General features: G+C 65.8%; 1 protein-coding gene across 1 annotated transcript; it reads left to right on the top strand.

Moving 5' to 3' along the window:
* The first annotated feature begins 2,929 nt into the window (after positions 1-2,929).
* Positions 2,930-15,447, top strand: PPP5C (protein phosphatase 5 catalytic subunit). Its single transcript, XM_082500640.1, has 13 exons — positions 2,930-3,061; positions 4,755-4,996; positions 7,727-7,874; positions 9,904-10,025; positions 10,137-10,202; positions 10,295-10,393; positions 10,535-10,640; positions 11,059-11,201; positions 11,322-11,409; positions 11,539-11,579; positions 11,684-11,862; positions 13,800-13,881; positions 15,105-15,447. The coding sequence occupies exons 1-13, from the start codon at positions 2,944-2,946 to the stop codon at positions 15,165-15,167; spliced, it is 1,497 nt and encodes a 498-aa protein (XP_082356766.1). The 5' UTR covers positions 2,930-2,943; the 3' UTR covers positions 15,168-15,447.
* Positions 15,448-15,786: the final 339 nt, after the last annotated feature.

The raw sequence follows: 15,786 nt of genomic DNA, 5'->3' as shown, positions 1-15,786 counted from the left end.
GTTGGGTGGGGGACCCCCCCCCCCAAAAGCCATGACCTTTCCCACAACCCCTGGGGTGCCCCCAGTGCCCCCCAGTCCTTCCAACTCCCCCCATTAATCCCCACCCCTTGATGCCCCCCCCCCCCCCATCCTTGAGGGCTTTAACCCACTTGGGGGGGGGGGGCTCCCCCTCCCCCCCCCCAATCTGCTCCCCCACCCCATGGGAGCCCCCCCCCCCCCGGCCCCCCCCTCATGGTATGCCCCTTGGGGACCCCCCCCCCCAAATCCTCCCCCATAGGAAACCCACTGAGCCCCCACTTTTGGGGGTCCTTATGCCCCCGCCCCCCCCCCCCAACCACGGGGCCACCCCCCAATTCTCCCATGGGGTCCCCCCTCCTACCTCGGCTTGCCCCCCCCCCCACCCCCGGGGGGGGCTCGGGGGGGGCCCATCCCCCCACTCGGTGCTGGGCTGAAAATGCCCCTTTTGGGGGGGGGTGGGGGCCATCCCCCCCCTCTGCCCCCCCCAAATCTGGGACCACCGGGGCAGCGCCCCCACCCCCGGGGACCCCCTTTTATACTGCTCCGTCCTGCGTAGCCCCCCCCCCCCCCCGCCAGCTCCCAGAGAGAGACGCTCTCGTGCGAGGGCCTCGTGCGACAGACCTCCTCGTGCAAGAGCCTCGTGCGAGAGCCATCCTGGTGCGAGAGCCTCATGTGAGAGCTGCCTTTGTGCAAAGGCCTCGTGCGAGATCCGGCCTCGTGTAAAAGCAGTGTGCAACGGCCTTGTGCGAGAGCCGGCCTCGTGTAAAAGCAGTGTGCAAGAGCCTCGTGCAAGAGCTGTCCTTGCGCAAGGACCTCGTGCGAGAGCCATCCTCGTGCGAGAGCCGCCCTTGTGCAAGGACCTCGCGCGAGAATCTCGCGTGAGAGCCATCCTCGTGCGAGAGCCTCGTGCGAGAGCCATCCTCACGCAAATCTTGTGCGAGAGCCTCGGGTGAGAGCTGCCTTTGTGCAAGAGCCTCGTGCGAGAGACATCCTCGTGCGAGAGCCAGCCTCCTGCGAGAGACATCCTCGTGTAAGAGCACTGTGCGAGAGCCTTGTGCAAGAGCCGCCCTCGTGCGAGGGCCTTGTGCAAAAGCCTTTGGGGTGAGCCGCCCTCGTGCGAGAGCCGCCCTCGCGCATGAACCGCCTCCTCCGTGTGTGCCTCCCCCCAACCCCCCCACTCTTGTGCCTGAGCTGGGGGGGGGGGGGCAGAGCTTGCACGAGGGGCCCATCCCTTGCACGACGGCTCTTGCACGAGGAGGGGGGGGGGCGAACACCGCTGCCCAGAGCCGCTGGGACCCACACGCACACACCCGCCACCCCCCCCCCCCCCCGGGGCGAGACCGCGCGCGCCCCTCCCCGCAGCCCCCCACCCCCCCGTGTGTGTGTGCTCGCACATGCTTGTGCACAGGCCACGTGCAAGGGGGGGGGGGGCAACACGGGTTTCCCGCACAGACACACGCACACGCGCCCCCACGGGGGTGTCACATGGGGACACACTTGGTGTCACCCCCCCCCCCCCCCCCCTCGCCCCCCGCCGCTTTCTCCTCCCCCCATAAACCTGCTCTGAACCCACTGAGGGCTCCGCCTGTGCCTGGGGGGGGACACGGGGGGACACGGGGGGGTGACGGGACATGGGGGGACGCGGGGGGGTGATGGGGACGTGGGGGGACATGGGGACACGGGGGGGTGATGGGGACGTGGGGGGACATGGGGGGACACAGGGGGGTTGATGGGGATGTGGGGGGACATGGGGACACGAGGGGACATGGGGGGACGCGGGGGGGTGATGGGGACGTGGGGGGACATGAGGACATGGGGGGGTGATGGGGACGTGGGGGGACATGGGGGGACACAGGGGGGGTGATGGGGACGTAGGGGGACATGGGGACACGAGGGGACACAGGGGGGTGGGGGGACATGGGGACACAGGGGGGTGATGGGGACGTGGGGGGACATGGGGACACGAGGGGACATGGGGGGACACAGGGGGGGTGATGGGGACGTGGGGGGACATGGGGACACGAGGGGACACAGGGGGGACACGGGGGGCGTGATGGGGACGTGGGGGGACATGGGGACACGAGGGGACACGGGGGACACGGGGGGTGATGGGGATGTGGGGGGACATGGGGACACGGGGGGGTGGGGGGACATGGGGGGACATGGGGACACGAGGGGACACGGGGCGACACAGGGGGGGTGATGGGGACGGGGGACACGGGGACACGAGGGGACACGGGGGGTGGGGGGACATGGGGACACGGGGGGGTGATGGGGACGTGGGGGGACATGGGGGGACACAGGGGGGTGGGGGGACATGGGGACACGGGGGGGGTGATGGGGACGTGGGGGGACATGGGGACACGAGGGGACACGGGGGGACACGGGGGGGTGATGGGGATGTGGGGGGACATGGGGACACGAGGGAGACATGGGCAGTGATGGGGCCATGGGGGGGTTATGGGGACATGAGGGGACACAGGGGATGATGGGGACATGGGGGAACGCGGGGGCAATGTGGATGAGGGGGGATAGGGGGGACACGGGGGGTGATGGGGACATGGGGGGTTATGGGGACACGGGGGGTGATGGGGACATCGGAGGGACGTGTCAGGGTGACGGGGACACGGGAGGGACACGGGGAGGCCTTGGGGGTGTCAGGGAGGCGGCGGGCCGCTCTGGTACCCCTTCGCCCCTCTCTATGGTCCCTCTGGTCCTCCCGCCGCTCTCTATGGTCCCTCCGGTCCTCCCGCCCCTCTCTATGGTCCCGCCCGGCTCCGCCCTCCCCCCTCCTCTCCGCGCGGTGCGCGCCCGTTTACGACACTGCCCCCTCCTGTCCCGCCGCCTTTGCGACAGCAGCGGCGGCGCTTAGCGGCGCGGCGGGCCGCGCTCCCAGTGGTTGCCAGGGCGCTTTACGGCCCGGCGATGGCGGAGGGAGAGCGGGCGGAGAGCGGCGGCGGCCCCGGGCCCGGTCGGCCCCCGAGCCCGGCCGAGCTGGAGCGGGCCGAGGCTCTCAAGACCCGCGCGAACGAGTTCTTCAAAGGTACCGGCGGGGGAGGGGGGGAGCAGATGGGGAGCCGTGGGGGGCAATGAGGGGCTGCCGGATGGGGAGCCACAGGGGTCAATGGGGGGCTGCCAGATAGGGAGCCATGAGGGACTGCCAGATAGGGAGCCATGAGGGACTGCCAGATAGGGAGCCATGGCGGGCAATGGGGGGCTGCCAGATGGGGAGCTATAGGGGGCAATGGGGGGCTGCCAGATAGGGAGCTATAGGGGGCAATGGGGGGCTGCCAGATAGGGAGCCATAAGGGGCAATCGGGAGCTGCCGGATAGGGAGCCACAGGGGGCAACAGGGGGCTGCCAGATAGGGAGGTGTGGGGGTCAATGGGGGGCTGCCGGATAGGCAAGTGTGGGGGTCCATGGGGGGCTGCCGGATAGGGAGCCACAGGGGGCAACGGGGGGCTGCCGGATAGGGAGGTGTGGGGGTCAATGGGGGGCTGCCGGATAGGCAAGTGGGGGTCAATGAGGGGCTGCCGGATAGGGAGCCATAAGGGGCAATGGGAGGCTTCCAGTTAGGGAGCTGTTGGGGTTCATGGGGGGCTGCCGGATAGGGAGGTGTGGGGGTCCATGGGGGACTGCCAGAGAGGGAGCCACAGGGGTCAATGGGGGGCTGCCCGATAGGGAGCCACAGGGGTCAATGGGGGCTGCCAGATAGGGAGGTGTGTGGGTCCATGGGGGGCTGCCCGATAGGGAGCCACAGGGGGCTGCCGGATAGGGAGGTGTGGGGGTCAATGGGGGGCTGCCAGATAGGGAGGTGTGGGGGTCAATGGGGGGCTGCCGGATAGGGAGGTGTGGGGGTCAATGGGGGGCTGCCGGATAGGCAAGTGTGGGGGTCCATGGGGGGCTGCCGGATAGGGAGCCACAGGGGGCAACGGGGGGCTGCCGGATAGGGAGGTGTGGGGGTCAATGGGGGGCTGCCGGATAGGGAGGTGTGGGGGTCAATGGGGGGCTGCCGGATAGGGAGCCATAAGGGGCAATGGGAGGCTTCCAGTTAGGGAGCTGTTGGGGTTCATGGGGGACTGCCCGATAGGGAGGTGTGGGGGTCAATGGGGGGCTGCCAGATACGGAGCTGTTGGGGTCAATGGGGGGCTGCCGGATAGGCAAGTGGGGGTCAATGGGGGGCTGCCGGATAGGGAGCCATAAGGGGCAATGGGAGGCTTCCAGTTAGGGAGGTGTGTGGGTCCATGGGGGGCTGACGGATAGGGAGCCACAAGGGGCTGCTGCATAGGGAGGTGTGGGGGTCAATGGGGGGCTGCCCGATAGGGAGCCACAGGGGGCAATCGGGAGCTGCCCGATAGGGAGCCACAGGGGGCAATGGGGGGCTGCCGGATAGGGAGGTGTGTGGGGCAATGGGGGGCTGCCGGATAGGGAGGTGTGTGGGTCCATGGGGGGCTGCCGGATAGGGAGGTGTGGTGGGCAATGAGGAGCTGCTGGATAGTGAGCTATGGGTGGCTTCTAGACCGGCTGCCTCATCAGGGGCAGTTAGAGGAGCAGGCTGCCAAATAGTGAGCCATTGGGGGGCAATTAGCAAAAAGCCCCCGCTGCCAGATCAGGCAGCGAGCGTGGGCCCCCGGGGGGAGGTCAAGCCTTTCCCGTGGGGCTGGAGGTGGGTGGGTGGGGGGGGAGGTTACCCCCACGGGGTTTGGGGGTTCCGCTGACTCCCGCCGGCGGCCCAGGGAAGGACTACGAGAACGCGGTGAAGTACTACAGCAGCGCCATCGAGCTGAACCCCACCAACGCCATCTACTATGGGAACCGGAGCTTGGCCTACCTGCGCACCGAGTGCTACGGTTACGCCCTGGCCGACGCCACGCGCGCCGTCGAGCTCGACAAGAAGTACGTCAAGGGCTACTACCGCCGTGCCGCCAGCAACATGGCCCTGGGCAAGTTCAAGGCCGCTCTGCGGGACTACGAGACGGTGAGGCCGGGCACCTCGGGGGTGCTCCTCGGCGCCCCTCTGGTGGTACTGTGTCCCTCTGGAGCTTGCGGGAGGCTTGGGGACCCCCTCGCCAGCTCCCTGGTGTCAGTGTGTCACCCCCAGGAGATAGGGACAAGCTTGGGGACCCCCTTGGTGTCAGCGTGTCTCCCCCAAAAGATTGGGGGAGGCTTGGGGACCCCCTTGGTGTCAGCGTGTCCCCCCAAAGAGACTGGGACAGGCTTGGGGACCCCCTTGGTGTCAGTGTGTCCCCCCCAAGATATCAGGTCTGGCTTGGGGACCCCCTTGGTGTCAGTGGTGTCCCCCCATGGGATCGGAGCTGGCTTGGGGTCCCCCTTGGTCTCATTGTGTCCCCCCCCAGGAGATCAGAGCCGGCTTGGGGACTCCCTTGGTGTCAGCGTGTCCCCCCCAAAAGATTGGGGGAGGCTTGGGGACCCCCTTGGTGTCAGCGTGTCCCCCCAAAGAGACTGGGACAGGCTTGGGGACCCCCTTGGTGTCAGCATGTCCCCCCCAAGATATCAGGTCCGGCTTGGGGACCCCCTTGGTGTCAGTGGTGTCCCCCCACGGGATCGGAGCTGGCTTGGGGTCCCCTTGGTGTCATTGTGTCCCCCCCAGGAGATCAGAGCCGGCTTGGGGACCCCCTTGGTGTCAGCGTGTCCCCCCCAAAAGATTGGGGGAGGCTTGGGGACCCCCTTGGTGTCAGTATGTCTCCCCCAAGAGATCGAGGCCAGCTTGGGGACCCCCTTGGTGTCAGCATGTCCCCCCCAAGATATCAGGTCCGGCTTGGGGACCCCCTTGGTGTCAGTGGTGTCCCCCCACGGGATCAGAGCTGGCTTGGGGTCCCCCTTGGTGTCATTGTGTACCCCCCAGGAGATCAGAGCCGGCTTGGGGACCCCCTTGGTGTCAGCGTGTCCCCCCAAAGAGACTGGGACAGGCTTGGGGACCCCCTTGGTGTCAGTGTGTCCCCCCCAGGAGATCAGAGCCGGCTTGGGGACCCCCTTGGTGTCAGCATGTCCCCCCCACGATATCAGGTCCGGCTTGGGGACCCCCTTGGTGTCAGTGGTGTCCCCCCATGGGATTGGAGCTGGCTTGGGGTCCCCCTTGGTGTCAGCGTGTCCCCCCCAAGATATCAGGTCCGGCTTGGGGACCCCCTTGGTGTCAGCATGTCCCCCCCCAGGAGATCGAGGCCAGCTTGGGGACCCCCTTGGTGTCAGCGTGTCCCCCCAAAGAGACTGGGACAGGCTTGGGGACCCCCTTGGTGTCAGTGTGTCCCCCCCAGGAGATCAGAGCCGGCTTGGGGACCCCCTTGGTGTCAGCGTGTCCCCCCACGATATCAGGTCCGGCTTGGGGACCCCCTTGGTGTCAGTGGTGTCCCCCCATGGGATTGGAGCTGGCTTGGGGTCTCCCTTGGTGTCATTGTGTACCCCCCAGGAGATCAGAGCCGGCTTGGGGACCCCCTTGGTGTCAGCGTGTCCCCCCCAAAAGATCGAGGCCAGCTTGGCGACCCCCTTGGTGTCAGCGTGTCCCCCCCCAAAAGATCGGGGTTGCCTTGGGGACTCCCTCATCACCTCCCTGGTGTCAGCGTGTCCCCCTGGAGCTTGAGCGAGGCTTGGGGACGCCTTTGTCCCCTCCCCAGTGTCAGCATGTCCCTTAGAGCTGGGGGAGGACCCTTGGGGACCCCCTTGTCATTCCCCAGTGTCATCACATGCCCTCGAGCTGTGGGGACACTTGGGGACACCCTGATGTTCCCCTGACTAGTGTCAGGATGTCTCCCAGAGCTGTGGGGGCCCTTGGGGACCCCCTTGGTCCCCACCCTAAGGGTCAGTGTGTCCCCTCGTGCTCTGGGGACACTCGGGGACCTCCTCGTCCCCCTTTCCCCCATGTTACACGTGTCCCAGATGTGTGGGGACACTCGGGGTCCCCCTTGTCCCCCTTTCCCCCATGTTACACGTGCCCCAGAACTCTGAGGACATTTGGGGTCCCCCTTGTCCCCCTTTCCCCCATGTTCCACATGTCCCAGAGCAGTGGGGACATTTGGGGTCCCCCTTGTCCCCCTTTCCCCCATGTTCCACATGTCTCAAAGCTGAGGGGACACTTGGGGTCCCCCTTGTCCCCCTTTCCCCCATGTTACACGTGTCCCAGAGCTGTGGTGACACTTGGGGTCCCCCTTGTCCCCCTTTCCCCCTTTCCCCCATGTTCCACATGTCTCAAAGCTGAGGGGACACTTGGGGTCCCCCTTGTCCCCCTTTCCCCCATGTTACACGTGTCCCAGAGCTGTGGTGACACTTGGGGTCCCCCTTGTCCCCCTTTCCCCCTTTCCCCCATGTTCCACATGTCTCAAAGCTGAGGGGACACTTGGGGTCCCCCTTGTCCCCCTTTCCCCCCTCTGTTACACGTGTCCCAGAGCTGTGGTGACACTTGGGGTCCCCCTTTCCCCCATGTTACATGTGTCCCAGAGCTCTGGGGACATTTGGGGTCCCCCTTGTCCCCCTTTCCACCCTCTGTTACACGTGTCCCAAAGCCGAGGGGACACTTGGGGACCCCTTTTGTTCTTCCCAGCATCAGCCCAGTCCTCACATCCAGGGGTCTCTCTGTCCCTGTCCCCTTCTGGGGGGGGGGGGGGGGCAGGGCGTCTGCGTGGCCTCGAGGGGCTCAGGGAGGGACTGTCCCCATCCCCTGACGTGTGTGTGTCCGTGTGTCCCCCCCCCCCAGGTGGTGAAGGTGCGCCCCAATGACAAGGACGCCAAGCTGAAGTACCAGGAATGTCACAAGATCGTCAAGCAGAAGGCCTTCGAGCGCGCCATCGCCAGCGACGAGCACAAGCGCTCCGTCGTCGACTCCCTCGACATCGAGAGCATGAGTGAGGACACCCCCTTGCCTCCTCCCCCGCCCCCCCCAAAAAAAAAAAAAATCGGGGCACCCCTTTTTCCACAGGCAGCACGTGGGAGGATGGGGGTGGCCGTCAGGGTCCCCAATAAAGGTTCAACGTCCCCTCCGAGGTGCCCTGGGGGGGGCTCGGGGAGGCTTTGAGGGTCTTCCTTAAAGGCTCAGTGTCCCTTGGGAGGGTTCGGGGGGGTGGGGAGGGGGTCACCGCAGAGTCTTGGAGGTCTCCGTAAAGGTTTTTGGGGTGGGGGTGAGGGCTGTGAGAGCCTTAGGGGAACTGGGAGTGTTCCCAGCAAAGGCTGAGGGTCCCCGTGGGGGTCTGTGAGGGTTCTTAGCAGCAGCTTGGGGTCCCCGGGAGGGTCTTGGGGACCCTTTATAACCCCCCAGTGGGGGGGTGGGGGTCCGTGGGGGGTCCCTGTGAGGATCCCCGATGACAACTCGGGGTCACCTGGGAGGGTCTCGGGCACCCTGGGGGTCCAGCGGAGGCTCTGGATCCCAACGACAGCCTTGAGGAGCTGTTGGGGGCTCCAGGAGGGTCTTAGGGGATTGTGGGGGGGTCTCCAAGAGAGTCCAAAGCAGAGACTTAAATTACCCAGGAGGGTCCCTGGGGGGGGGTCTCGGTATCCCCATGGGGGTCTCGGGGCACCCATGAGGATCCCCAGCAGAGACTTGGGATCACCATGAGGGTCTCCGTGAGGGTCTTGGCATCCAGGTGATGGTCTTGGGGACCCCATGAGGGTCTCAGGGTACCCATGAGGGTTGTGTCATCCATGTGAGGGTCTCAGGGTACCCATGAGGGTTGTGTCATCCATGTGAGGGTCTCGGGGTCCCCATGAGGGTTGTGACATCCCCGCGAGTCTCTCGGGGTCCCCATGAGGGTCTCAGGGGACCCCGCAAGGGTCTCAGGATCCCCACGAGGGTGGTGGCATCCCCACGAGGGTCTCAGGGTGCCCACGAGGGTCACAGGGTCCCCATGAGGGCTGTGGCATCCCCGCGAGGATCTCAGGGTCCTGATGAGGGACTTGGGGACCCCACAAGGGTCTCAGAAGTCCCCATGAGGTTCTTGAGGACCCTGCAAGGGTCTTGGGGTCCCCATGAGAGTTGTGGCATCCCCATGAGGTTCTTGAGGACCCTGCAAGGGTCTTGGGGTCCCCATGAGATTTGTGGCATCCCCATGAGGGTCTCAAGGTCCCCATGAGGGTCTTGGTGACCTCGTAAGTGTCTCAGGATTGCCATGAGGGTCTTGGGGTCCCCGTGAGGGTCATAGCGTTCCCATGAGGGTCTCAGAAGTCCCCGTTGAAGGTCTTGGGGTCCCCATGATGCTTGTGGCATCCCTGTGAGGGTCTCAGGGTCCTGATGAGGGACTTGGGGACCCCACAAGGGTCTCAAAAGTCCTCATGAGGTTCTTGGGGACCCTGTGAGGGTCTTGGGGTCCCCATGAGGGTCGTGGCATTCCCATGAGGGTCTCAAGGTCCCCATGAGGGTCTTGGTGACCTCGCAAGTGTCTCAGGGTCCCCATGAGGGTCTCAGGGTCCCCATGAGGGTCTTGGGGACCCCATGAGGGTCTCAGTAGTCCGCATGAGATTCTTGGGGACCCTGCGAGGGTCTTTGGGTCCCCATGAGGGTGTTTGGGACCCTGTGAGCATCTCAGCGTCCGCATGAAGGTCTCAGGGACCCCACGAGTGTCTCAGGGTCCCCGCAAATGTTTTAGGGTCCCCGTGAGGGTTTTGGGATTCCCCATGAGGGTGTTTGGGACCCCGTGAGCATCTCAGGGTCCCCATGAGGGTCTTCGGGGACCCCGCGAGGGTCTCAGAAGTCACCAGGAGGGTACCCAGCAGAGCTTTGGTGTCCCCATGGGGGTCCCCAACCAAGGCTCAGCGTTCCCGGAAGGCTACCGGGGTTCTTCAGGGAAGGATGGCAGAGGCACGATGGCATTTTGGGGACTTGTTCCCACTGTCCCTTTGTGTCATCGGACACCGGTGTGTGTGTGTGTGTTTGTTTTACAGCCATCGAGGACGAGTACAGTGGCCCCAAACTGGATGGTGGCAAGGTGACGTTGGCTTTCATGAAGGAGCTGATGCAGTGGTACAAGGAGCAGAAGAAACTCCACAGAAAATGTGCCTACCAGGTACTCCAGTTCCCCCAAACTCCTCCCAGTATCCCCCGCCGGGCTCTGCCCTGTCCTCAAGTGCCACACGTCCCCCTCCTCTTCCCCTCTGCTGACCCTTTGTCCCTGCAGATCCTGGTGCAGGTGAAGGAGGTGCTGGCCAAGCTCCCCACGTTAGTAGAAACGACGTTGAAGGAGGTGGGTGCCAGTGCCGCTCTGTGTGTGCGCGTGTGTGCGTGTGGCAACGTCCCCAAGCGGTGACGTTCCACCCTGGTTCATCCCAACCGCAGACGGAGAAGGTGACGGTGTGCGGGGACACCCACGGGCAGTACTACGACCTGCTGAACATCTTCGAGCTCAACGGGCTGCCCTCCGAGTCGAACCCTTACGTATCCCCCAAGAGGGAACCCCACCCCGCTCCGGGGTGTCACCGGGATCAATCCCACCCCCGCCGTGGTGGGGACAGGCGCGGGGACGGGTGGCGCGAGGGGACGGGAACCCGGGGACCTGTTTTCCTCAACCGGTTGCAGATATTCAACGGGGACTTCGTGGACCGCGGATCCTTCTCAGTCGAGGTCATCCTCACGCTCTTCGGTTTCAAACTCCTCTACCCGGATCACTTCCACCTTCTCCGAGGTAACGCGGTCACCGCAGGTTGACGTGTCCTCGTCCCCTCGTCCTGGGTTGTGAGGCCGTGTCCTCAGTTGTGGGGCCTCATCCCATGCCCCTGTCCCGTGTCCCCACCCATAGGACCAGCTCACGGGGCCACATCGTCTGTCCCGGCTCGTGGGGTTGGGTCCCCTCTCCCTAGTTGGGGGGACACGTCCTATGTCCCCTCTCCTGGGTCGTGGCGCCGTGTCCCCAGTTGTGGGGTCGTGTCCCCTACCTCTAGTCCTGGGGTTGAACCGTGGGGCCGTGTCCTTGGCACCTCGTGCCTTGTCCCATCTCCTGGGTCGTACCACCTCGTTCCCTGCCCGTCTCCGGCGCCACGCCGTGGGGCTTTGTCCCCTGCCCGGTGTCGCTGGGCCTTGGCAATGCCACCGTGTCCCCGCAGGGAACCACGAGACGGACAACATGAACCAGATTTACGGTTTCGAGGGGGAGGTGAAGGCCAAGTACACGGCGCAGATGTTCGCCCTCTTCAGCGAGGTCTTCGAGTGGCTGCCGCTGGCCCAGTGCATCAACGGCAAAGTGCTGGTGAGGGGACACCGCGTCCACCCCCCTGCACTGTCCCCAGCCCCGGGGGGGGGGACGGGGGACGGGGGACTGTCCCTTCCCTCCCCCGTTGTCCCCCTACCGTTGTGCCTTCCGGTCCAGATCATGCACGGGGGTCTCTTCAGCGAGGACGGAGTCACCCTCGATGACATCCGGAAGATCGAGAGGAACCGGCAGCCCCCGGACTCAGGTGGTGGATGGACCTCGTGTCCCCCCCCGTGTCCCCCCTGCCATCTCCGAGGGACCAAGATGTCCCCTCAGGGGTGGATGGGGGACCCTGACATCCCCCCCCCCCCCCCCCCTTCTGCTTCCCCCACAGGTCCCATGTGTGACCTGCTCTGGTCCGACCCGCAGCCCCAGGTGAGTTTGAACCCCCGGTGGTGGGTCCCCGAATGCGTCTCCCCGCCTTGGGGACGGCCACCGCCGTGTCCTCCGGGATACCGGTGACGGTGGCTTTCCCGCAGAACGGCCGCTCCGTCAGCAAGCGCGGAGTCAGCTGCCAGTTCGGACCCGATGTCACCAAGAGCTTCTTGGAACGCAACCGCCTCGACTACATCATCCGCAGCCACGAGGTGAAGCCCGAGGGCTACGAGGTGGCCCACGATGGCAAATGTGTCACCGTCTTCTCTGCCCCCAACTACTGGTGAGTGCCGCTGGCGCCTGGGGACAAGGGGATGCCACCGCCACCAGGGAGGAGGGTCCCCTCGTGCCTACTCCCTGGCTTATATGCACCCTCGGTGTCCCCTCATCTTGGGCCCTGGGTGTCCCCTGAGTGACGTTGTCCCCACAGCCCGGTCCCGGGTGTCCCCTGAGCCACGTTGTCCCCTCATCTTGGTCCGCGGGTGTCCCCTGAGCCACGTTGTCCCCTCATCTTGGTCCCTGCATGTCTCTTGAGCAGCATTGTCTCCTCAGCCCGGTCATGGGTGTCCCCTGAGCCGCTTTGTCCCCTCATCTTGGTCCCCGGGTGTCCCCTGAGCCGTGTTGTCCCCTCATCTTGGTCCCCGGGTGTCCCCTGAGCCGCGTTGTCCCCTCATCTTGGTCCCCGGGTGTCTCTTGAGCAGCATTGTCTCCTCAGCCCGGTCATGGGTGTCCCCTGAGCCGCTTTGTCCCCTCATCTTGGTCCCCGGGTGTCCCCTGAGCCGCGTTGTCCCCTCATCTTGGTCCCCGAGTGTCCCCTGAGCCGCGTTGTCCCCTCAGCCAGGTCCCCGGGTGTCCCCTGAGCCGCGTTGTCCCCTCATCTTGGTCCCCGGGTGTCCCGAGCCGCGTTGTCCCCTCATCTTGGTCCCCGGGTGTCCCGAGCCGCGTTGTCCCCTCATCTTGGTCCCCGGGTGTCCCCTGAGCCGCGTTGTCCCCTCATCTTGGTCCCTGGGTGTCCCCTGAGCCGCGTTGTCCCCTCATCTTGGTCCCCGGGTGTCCCCTGAGCCGCGTTGTCCCCTCATCTTGGTCCCCGGGTGTCCCCTGAGCCGCGTTGTCCCCTCATCTTGGTCCCCGGGTGTCCCCTGTGCCGCGTTGTCCCCTCATCTTGGTCCCCGGGTGTCCCCTGAGCCGCGTTGTCCCCTCAGCCAGGTCCCCGGGTGTCCCCTGAGCCGCGTTGTCCCCTCAGCCAGGTCCCTGGGTGTCCCCTGAGCCGCGTTGTCCCCTCAGCCAGGTCCCTGGGTGTCCCCTGAGCCGCGTTGTCCCCTCAGCCAGGTCCCTGGGTGTCCCCTGAGCCGCGTTGTCCCCTCAGCCAGGTCCCCGAGTGTCCCCTGAGCCGCGTTGTCCCCTCATCTTGGTCCCCGGGTGTCCCCTGAGCCGCGTTGTCCCCTCATCTTGGTCCCCGGGTGTCCCCTGACCTGCGTTGTCCCCTCATCTTGGTCCCCGAGTGTCCCCTGAGTGACGTTGTCCCCACAGCCCGGTCCCGGCTGTCCCCTGAGCCACGTTGTCCCCTCAGCCAGGTCCCCGGGTGTCCCCTGAGCTGCGTTGTCCCCTCATCTTGGTCCCCGAGTGTCCCCTGAGCTGCGTTGTCCCCTCATCTTGGTCCCCGAGTGTCCCCTGAGCCACGTTGTCCCCTCATCTTGGTCCCCGAGTGTCCCCTGAGCCACGTTGTCCCCTCATCTTGGTCCCCGGGTGTCCTGAGCCGCGTTGTCCCCTCATCTTGGTCCCCGGGTGTCCCCTGAGCCACCTTGTCCCCTCATTTTGGTCCCCGAGTGTCCCGAGTTGCGTTGTCCTGTCAGCCCGGTCCCGGGTGTCCCCTGTGCCTCAATGTCCCGGGGCGCCCCTTGTTCCCATCCCCGGGGTGGCATCATCTCTCTCCATCCCTGGGAAGGGTGTTGCTGTCCCCAAGCCATGGCGTCCCTGTGCCATACCTCGGTGTCCCCAAGGGTCCCCCGAGCCTCGGCGGGGCTGTACCTTGGTGTCCCTCTTCCCGGTTGTCCCTGAGCTTTGCCATCCCTATACGGAGCTGTGCCTCCGTGTCACCACGCGTCCCTGTCCCTGGGGGTCCCCAAGCCTCAGTGTCCCCCCACCATGGGGGGTGGGGCATACTTTGGTGTCCCCAAGTGTCCCTGTTGGGGTGTGTGTGTGTGTGTGTGTCCGCTCCAGCGACCAGATGGGCAATAAGGGCTCCTACATCCACCTGCGAGGCAGCGACCTGCGCCCCGACTTCCACCAGTTCACAGCAGTGGTGAGTCTGGGAGGGGGGGGACACCCCGCTTCCCCCCCACCCCCCGAGTATGGGACCACCACCCCCCCCCCCCGCCCTTCCTTGGGGACCTGTTTGGTCTGGGACACCCCTGTCACCATCCTCCCCCATCCCCCCACCTCTGACCCCGGAAAACTGCCCCATAACCCCCTGAAATCCTCCCTAGGGACACCCCCAAACCACTGTGCCCCCCCCAAACCTTCCTTGGTGACCCTCCAAAACCCACCCCGGGGGACACCCCCCCCCCTCAATCATGGGAACCCCGGAGCCCCCCAAAACCTCCATGAGTTCCCTGAACCTCTCAGGGGACCCCCTCAAACCCTCTCTGGGGGAGCCCCAAAACCTTCTCCGGACCCCCCGCCATGGGACTCTCCCAATCCCCCCCCAACTTTCCAGTTTCCCCCCAACCCTTTCCCAGATCCCCCCCCCAGCCCCACCAAGACCTCGGTCCACCCCTTCCCCAGCCTGGGGGGGGGGGGAGGGAGGGGGGGGGGGGCTTCGCAGGGGCTATTGGGGGCCCTCTGGGGCTAATGGGGGGGGTTGATGGGCTGGAGGGGGGGCTGGAGGGGTTCATAGGGGCTATCTGGGGGGGGCTCAGGGGCCGGGGGGGGCTATTGGGGGGTCACAAAGGCTATTTGGGGGGGCTATTGGGTGGTCACATGGGCTATTTGGGGGGGCTTGGGGACTTCGGGGGGCTATTGGGGGTCACAAGGGCTATTTGGGAGGGCTCAGGGACTGGGGGGGCTATTGGGGGGGTTACAAAGGCTATTTGGGGGGCTCTTGGGGGGGCTATTGGGGGAGTCAGGTTATTTTGGGGGGGCTATTTTGGGGGGCTATTGGGGTTAGGGGCTATTTTGGGGGGGCTATTTTGGGGGGCTATTGGGGTTAGGGGCTATTTTGGGGGGCTGTTGGGGGGTTCAGAGGGGCTATTTTGGAGTGGCTACTGGGGGGGGTCATAGGGGCTATTTGGGTGGCTGGGGGGGCTACTGGGGGGGTCATAGGGGCTATTTTGGGGGGGGCCATGGGAGGAGGGTTAGGGGCTATTTGGGGGGGGGGGCTCAGTTGCTGGGGGGGCTATTGGGGTGGTTATAGAGGTTATTTGGGGGGGGGGGGGGAGCAGATTTGCCCCTCTCGCCCCCCCCCACCCCACTGACACCCCCCTCCTCCTTTCTCCCCCCCCCCTCCCCTTTCTCCCCCCCCTCCAGCCTCACCCCAACGTCAAGCCCATGATGTACGCCAACACCCTACTGCAACTGGGCATGATGTGACACACAACCCCCCCCCCACCATGGGTGCCCCCCCCCTCCCCTCCCCCAAGGGTGCCCCCCCCCCCCCCATCCCGGGGGGGGGTGTGTGGGGGGTGTTTTAATATATTGGAAGATTGTATTTATTCCCTCCCCCCCCCCCCCCTCCCCCCATGCCTTCCAGTGCTTCCCAGTTTGCCCAGTTGGGGCAGGAGCTGGGGCAGCACCCCTTTTGGGGGGGTGGGGGGGTGAAGAGGGTTGGGGGGGGCAAGTGGAGGGGGGGGGTGTATCCCTCTGCTGGTATTGTCCCCCTCGGGGGGGGGGTGGGGGGGTGTTTGCCCCTCCCCCAACAAGCAATAGGTGCATGGAGGGGGAGGGGGGGGGGGGAGGAAGGGTGAGGGGGGGTGCTCAGGGTTTGCCCCCCCTCCCCCCCCCCCCCATCCCCCCCCCCCCCCCCGGATGTGCCCCTTCCCCTTCCCTCCCCCCCCCGGGGCGATTTTACGGTCTGTAATTAATGATGTTAAAATAAAGTAATTATTGTAAGCCGGGAGGGGGCCCAGGCGTGAGGGGGGGGGGGGGCTTAATTATGGGGGGGGGGGGAAGCCCCCACTGTTGCCATAGAAACCCGTGGCTGTTGGGGGGG

Source organism: Vanellus vanellus (assembly GCF_965231255.1).
Source record: "Vanellus vanellus genome assembly, contig: HAP1_SCAFFOLD_2129, whole genome shotgun sequence".
Classification (NCBI taxonomy): domain Eukaryota; kingdom Metazoa; phylum Chordata; class Aves; order Charadriiformes; family Charadriidae; genus Vanellus; species Vanellus vanellus.
Note: the sequence above shows the minus strand (reverse complement) of the source record. Positions and strands in the feature narration are given on the sequence as shown.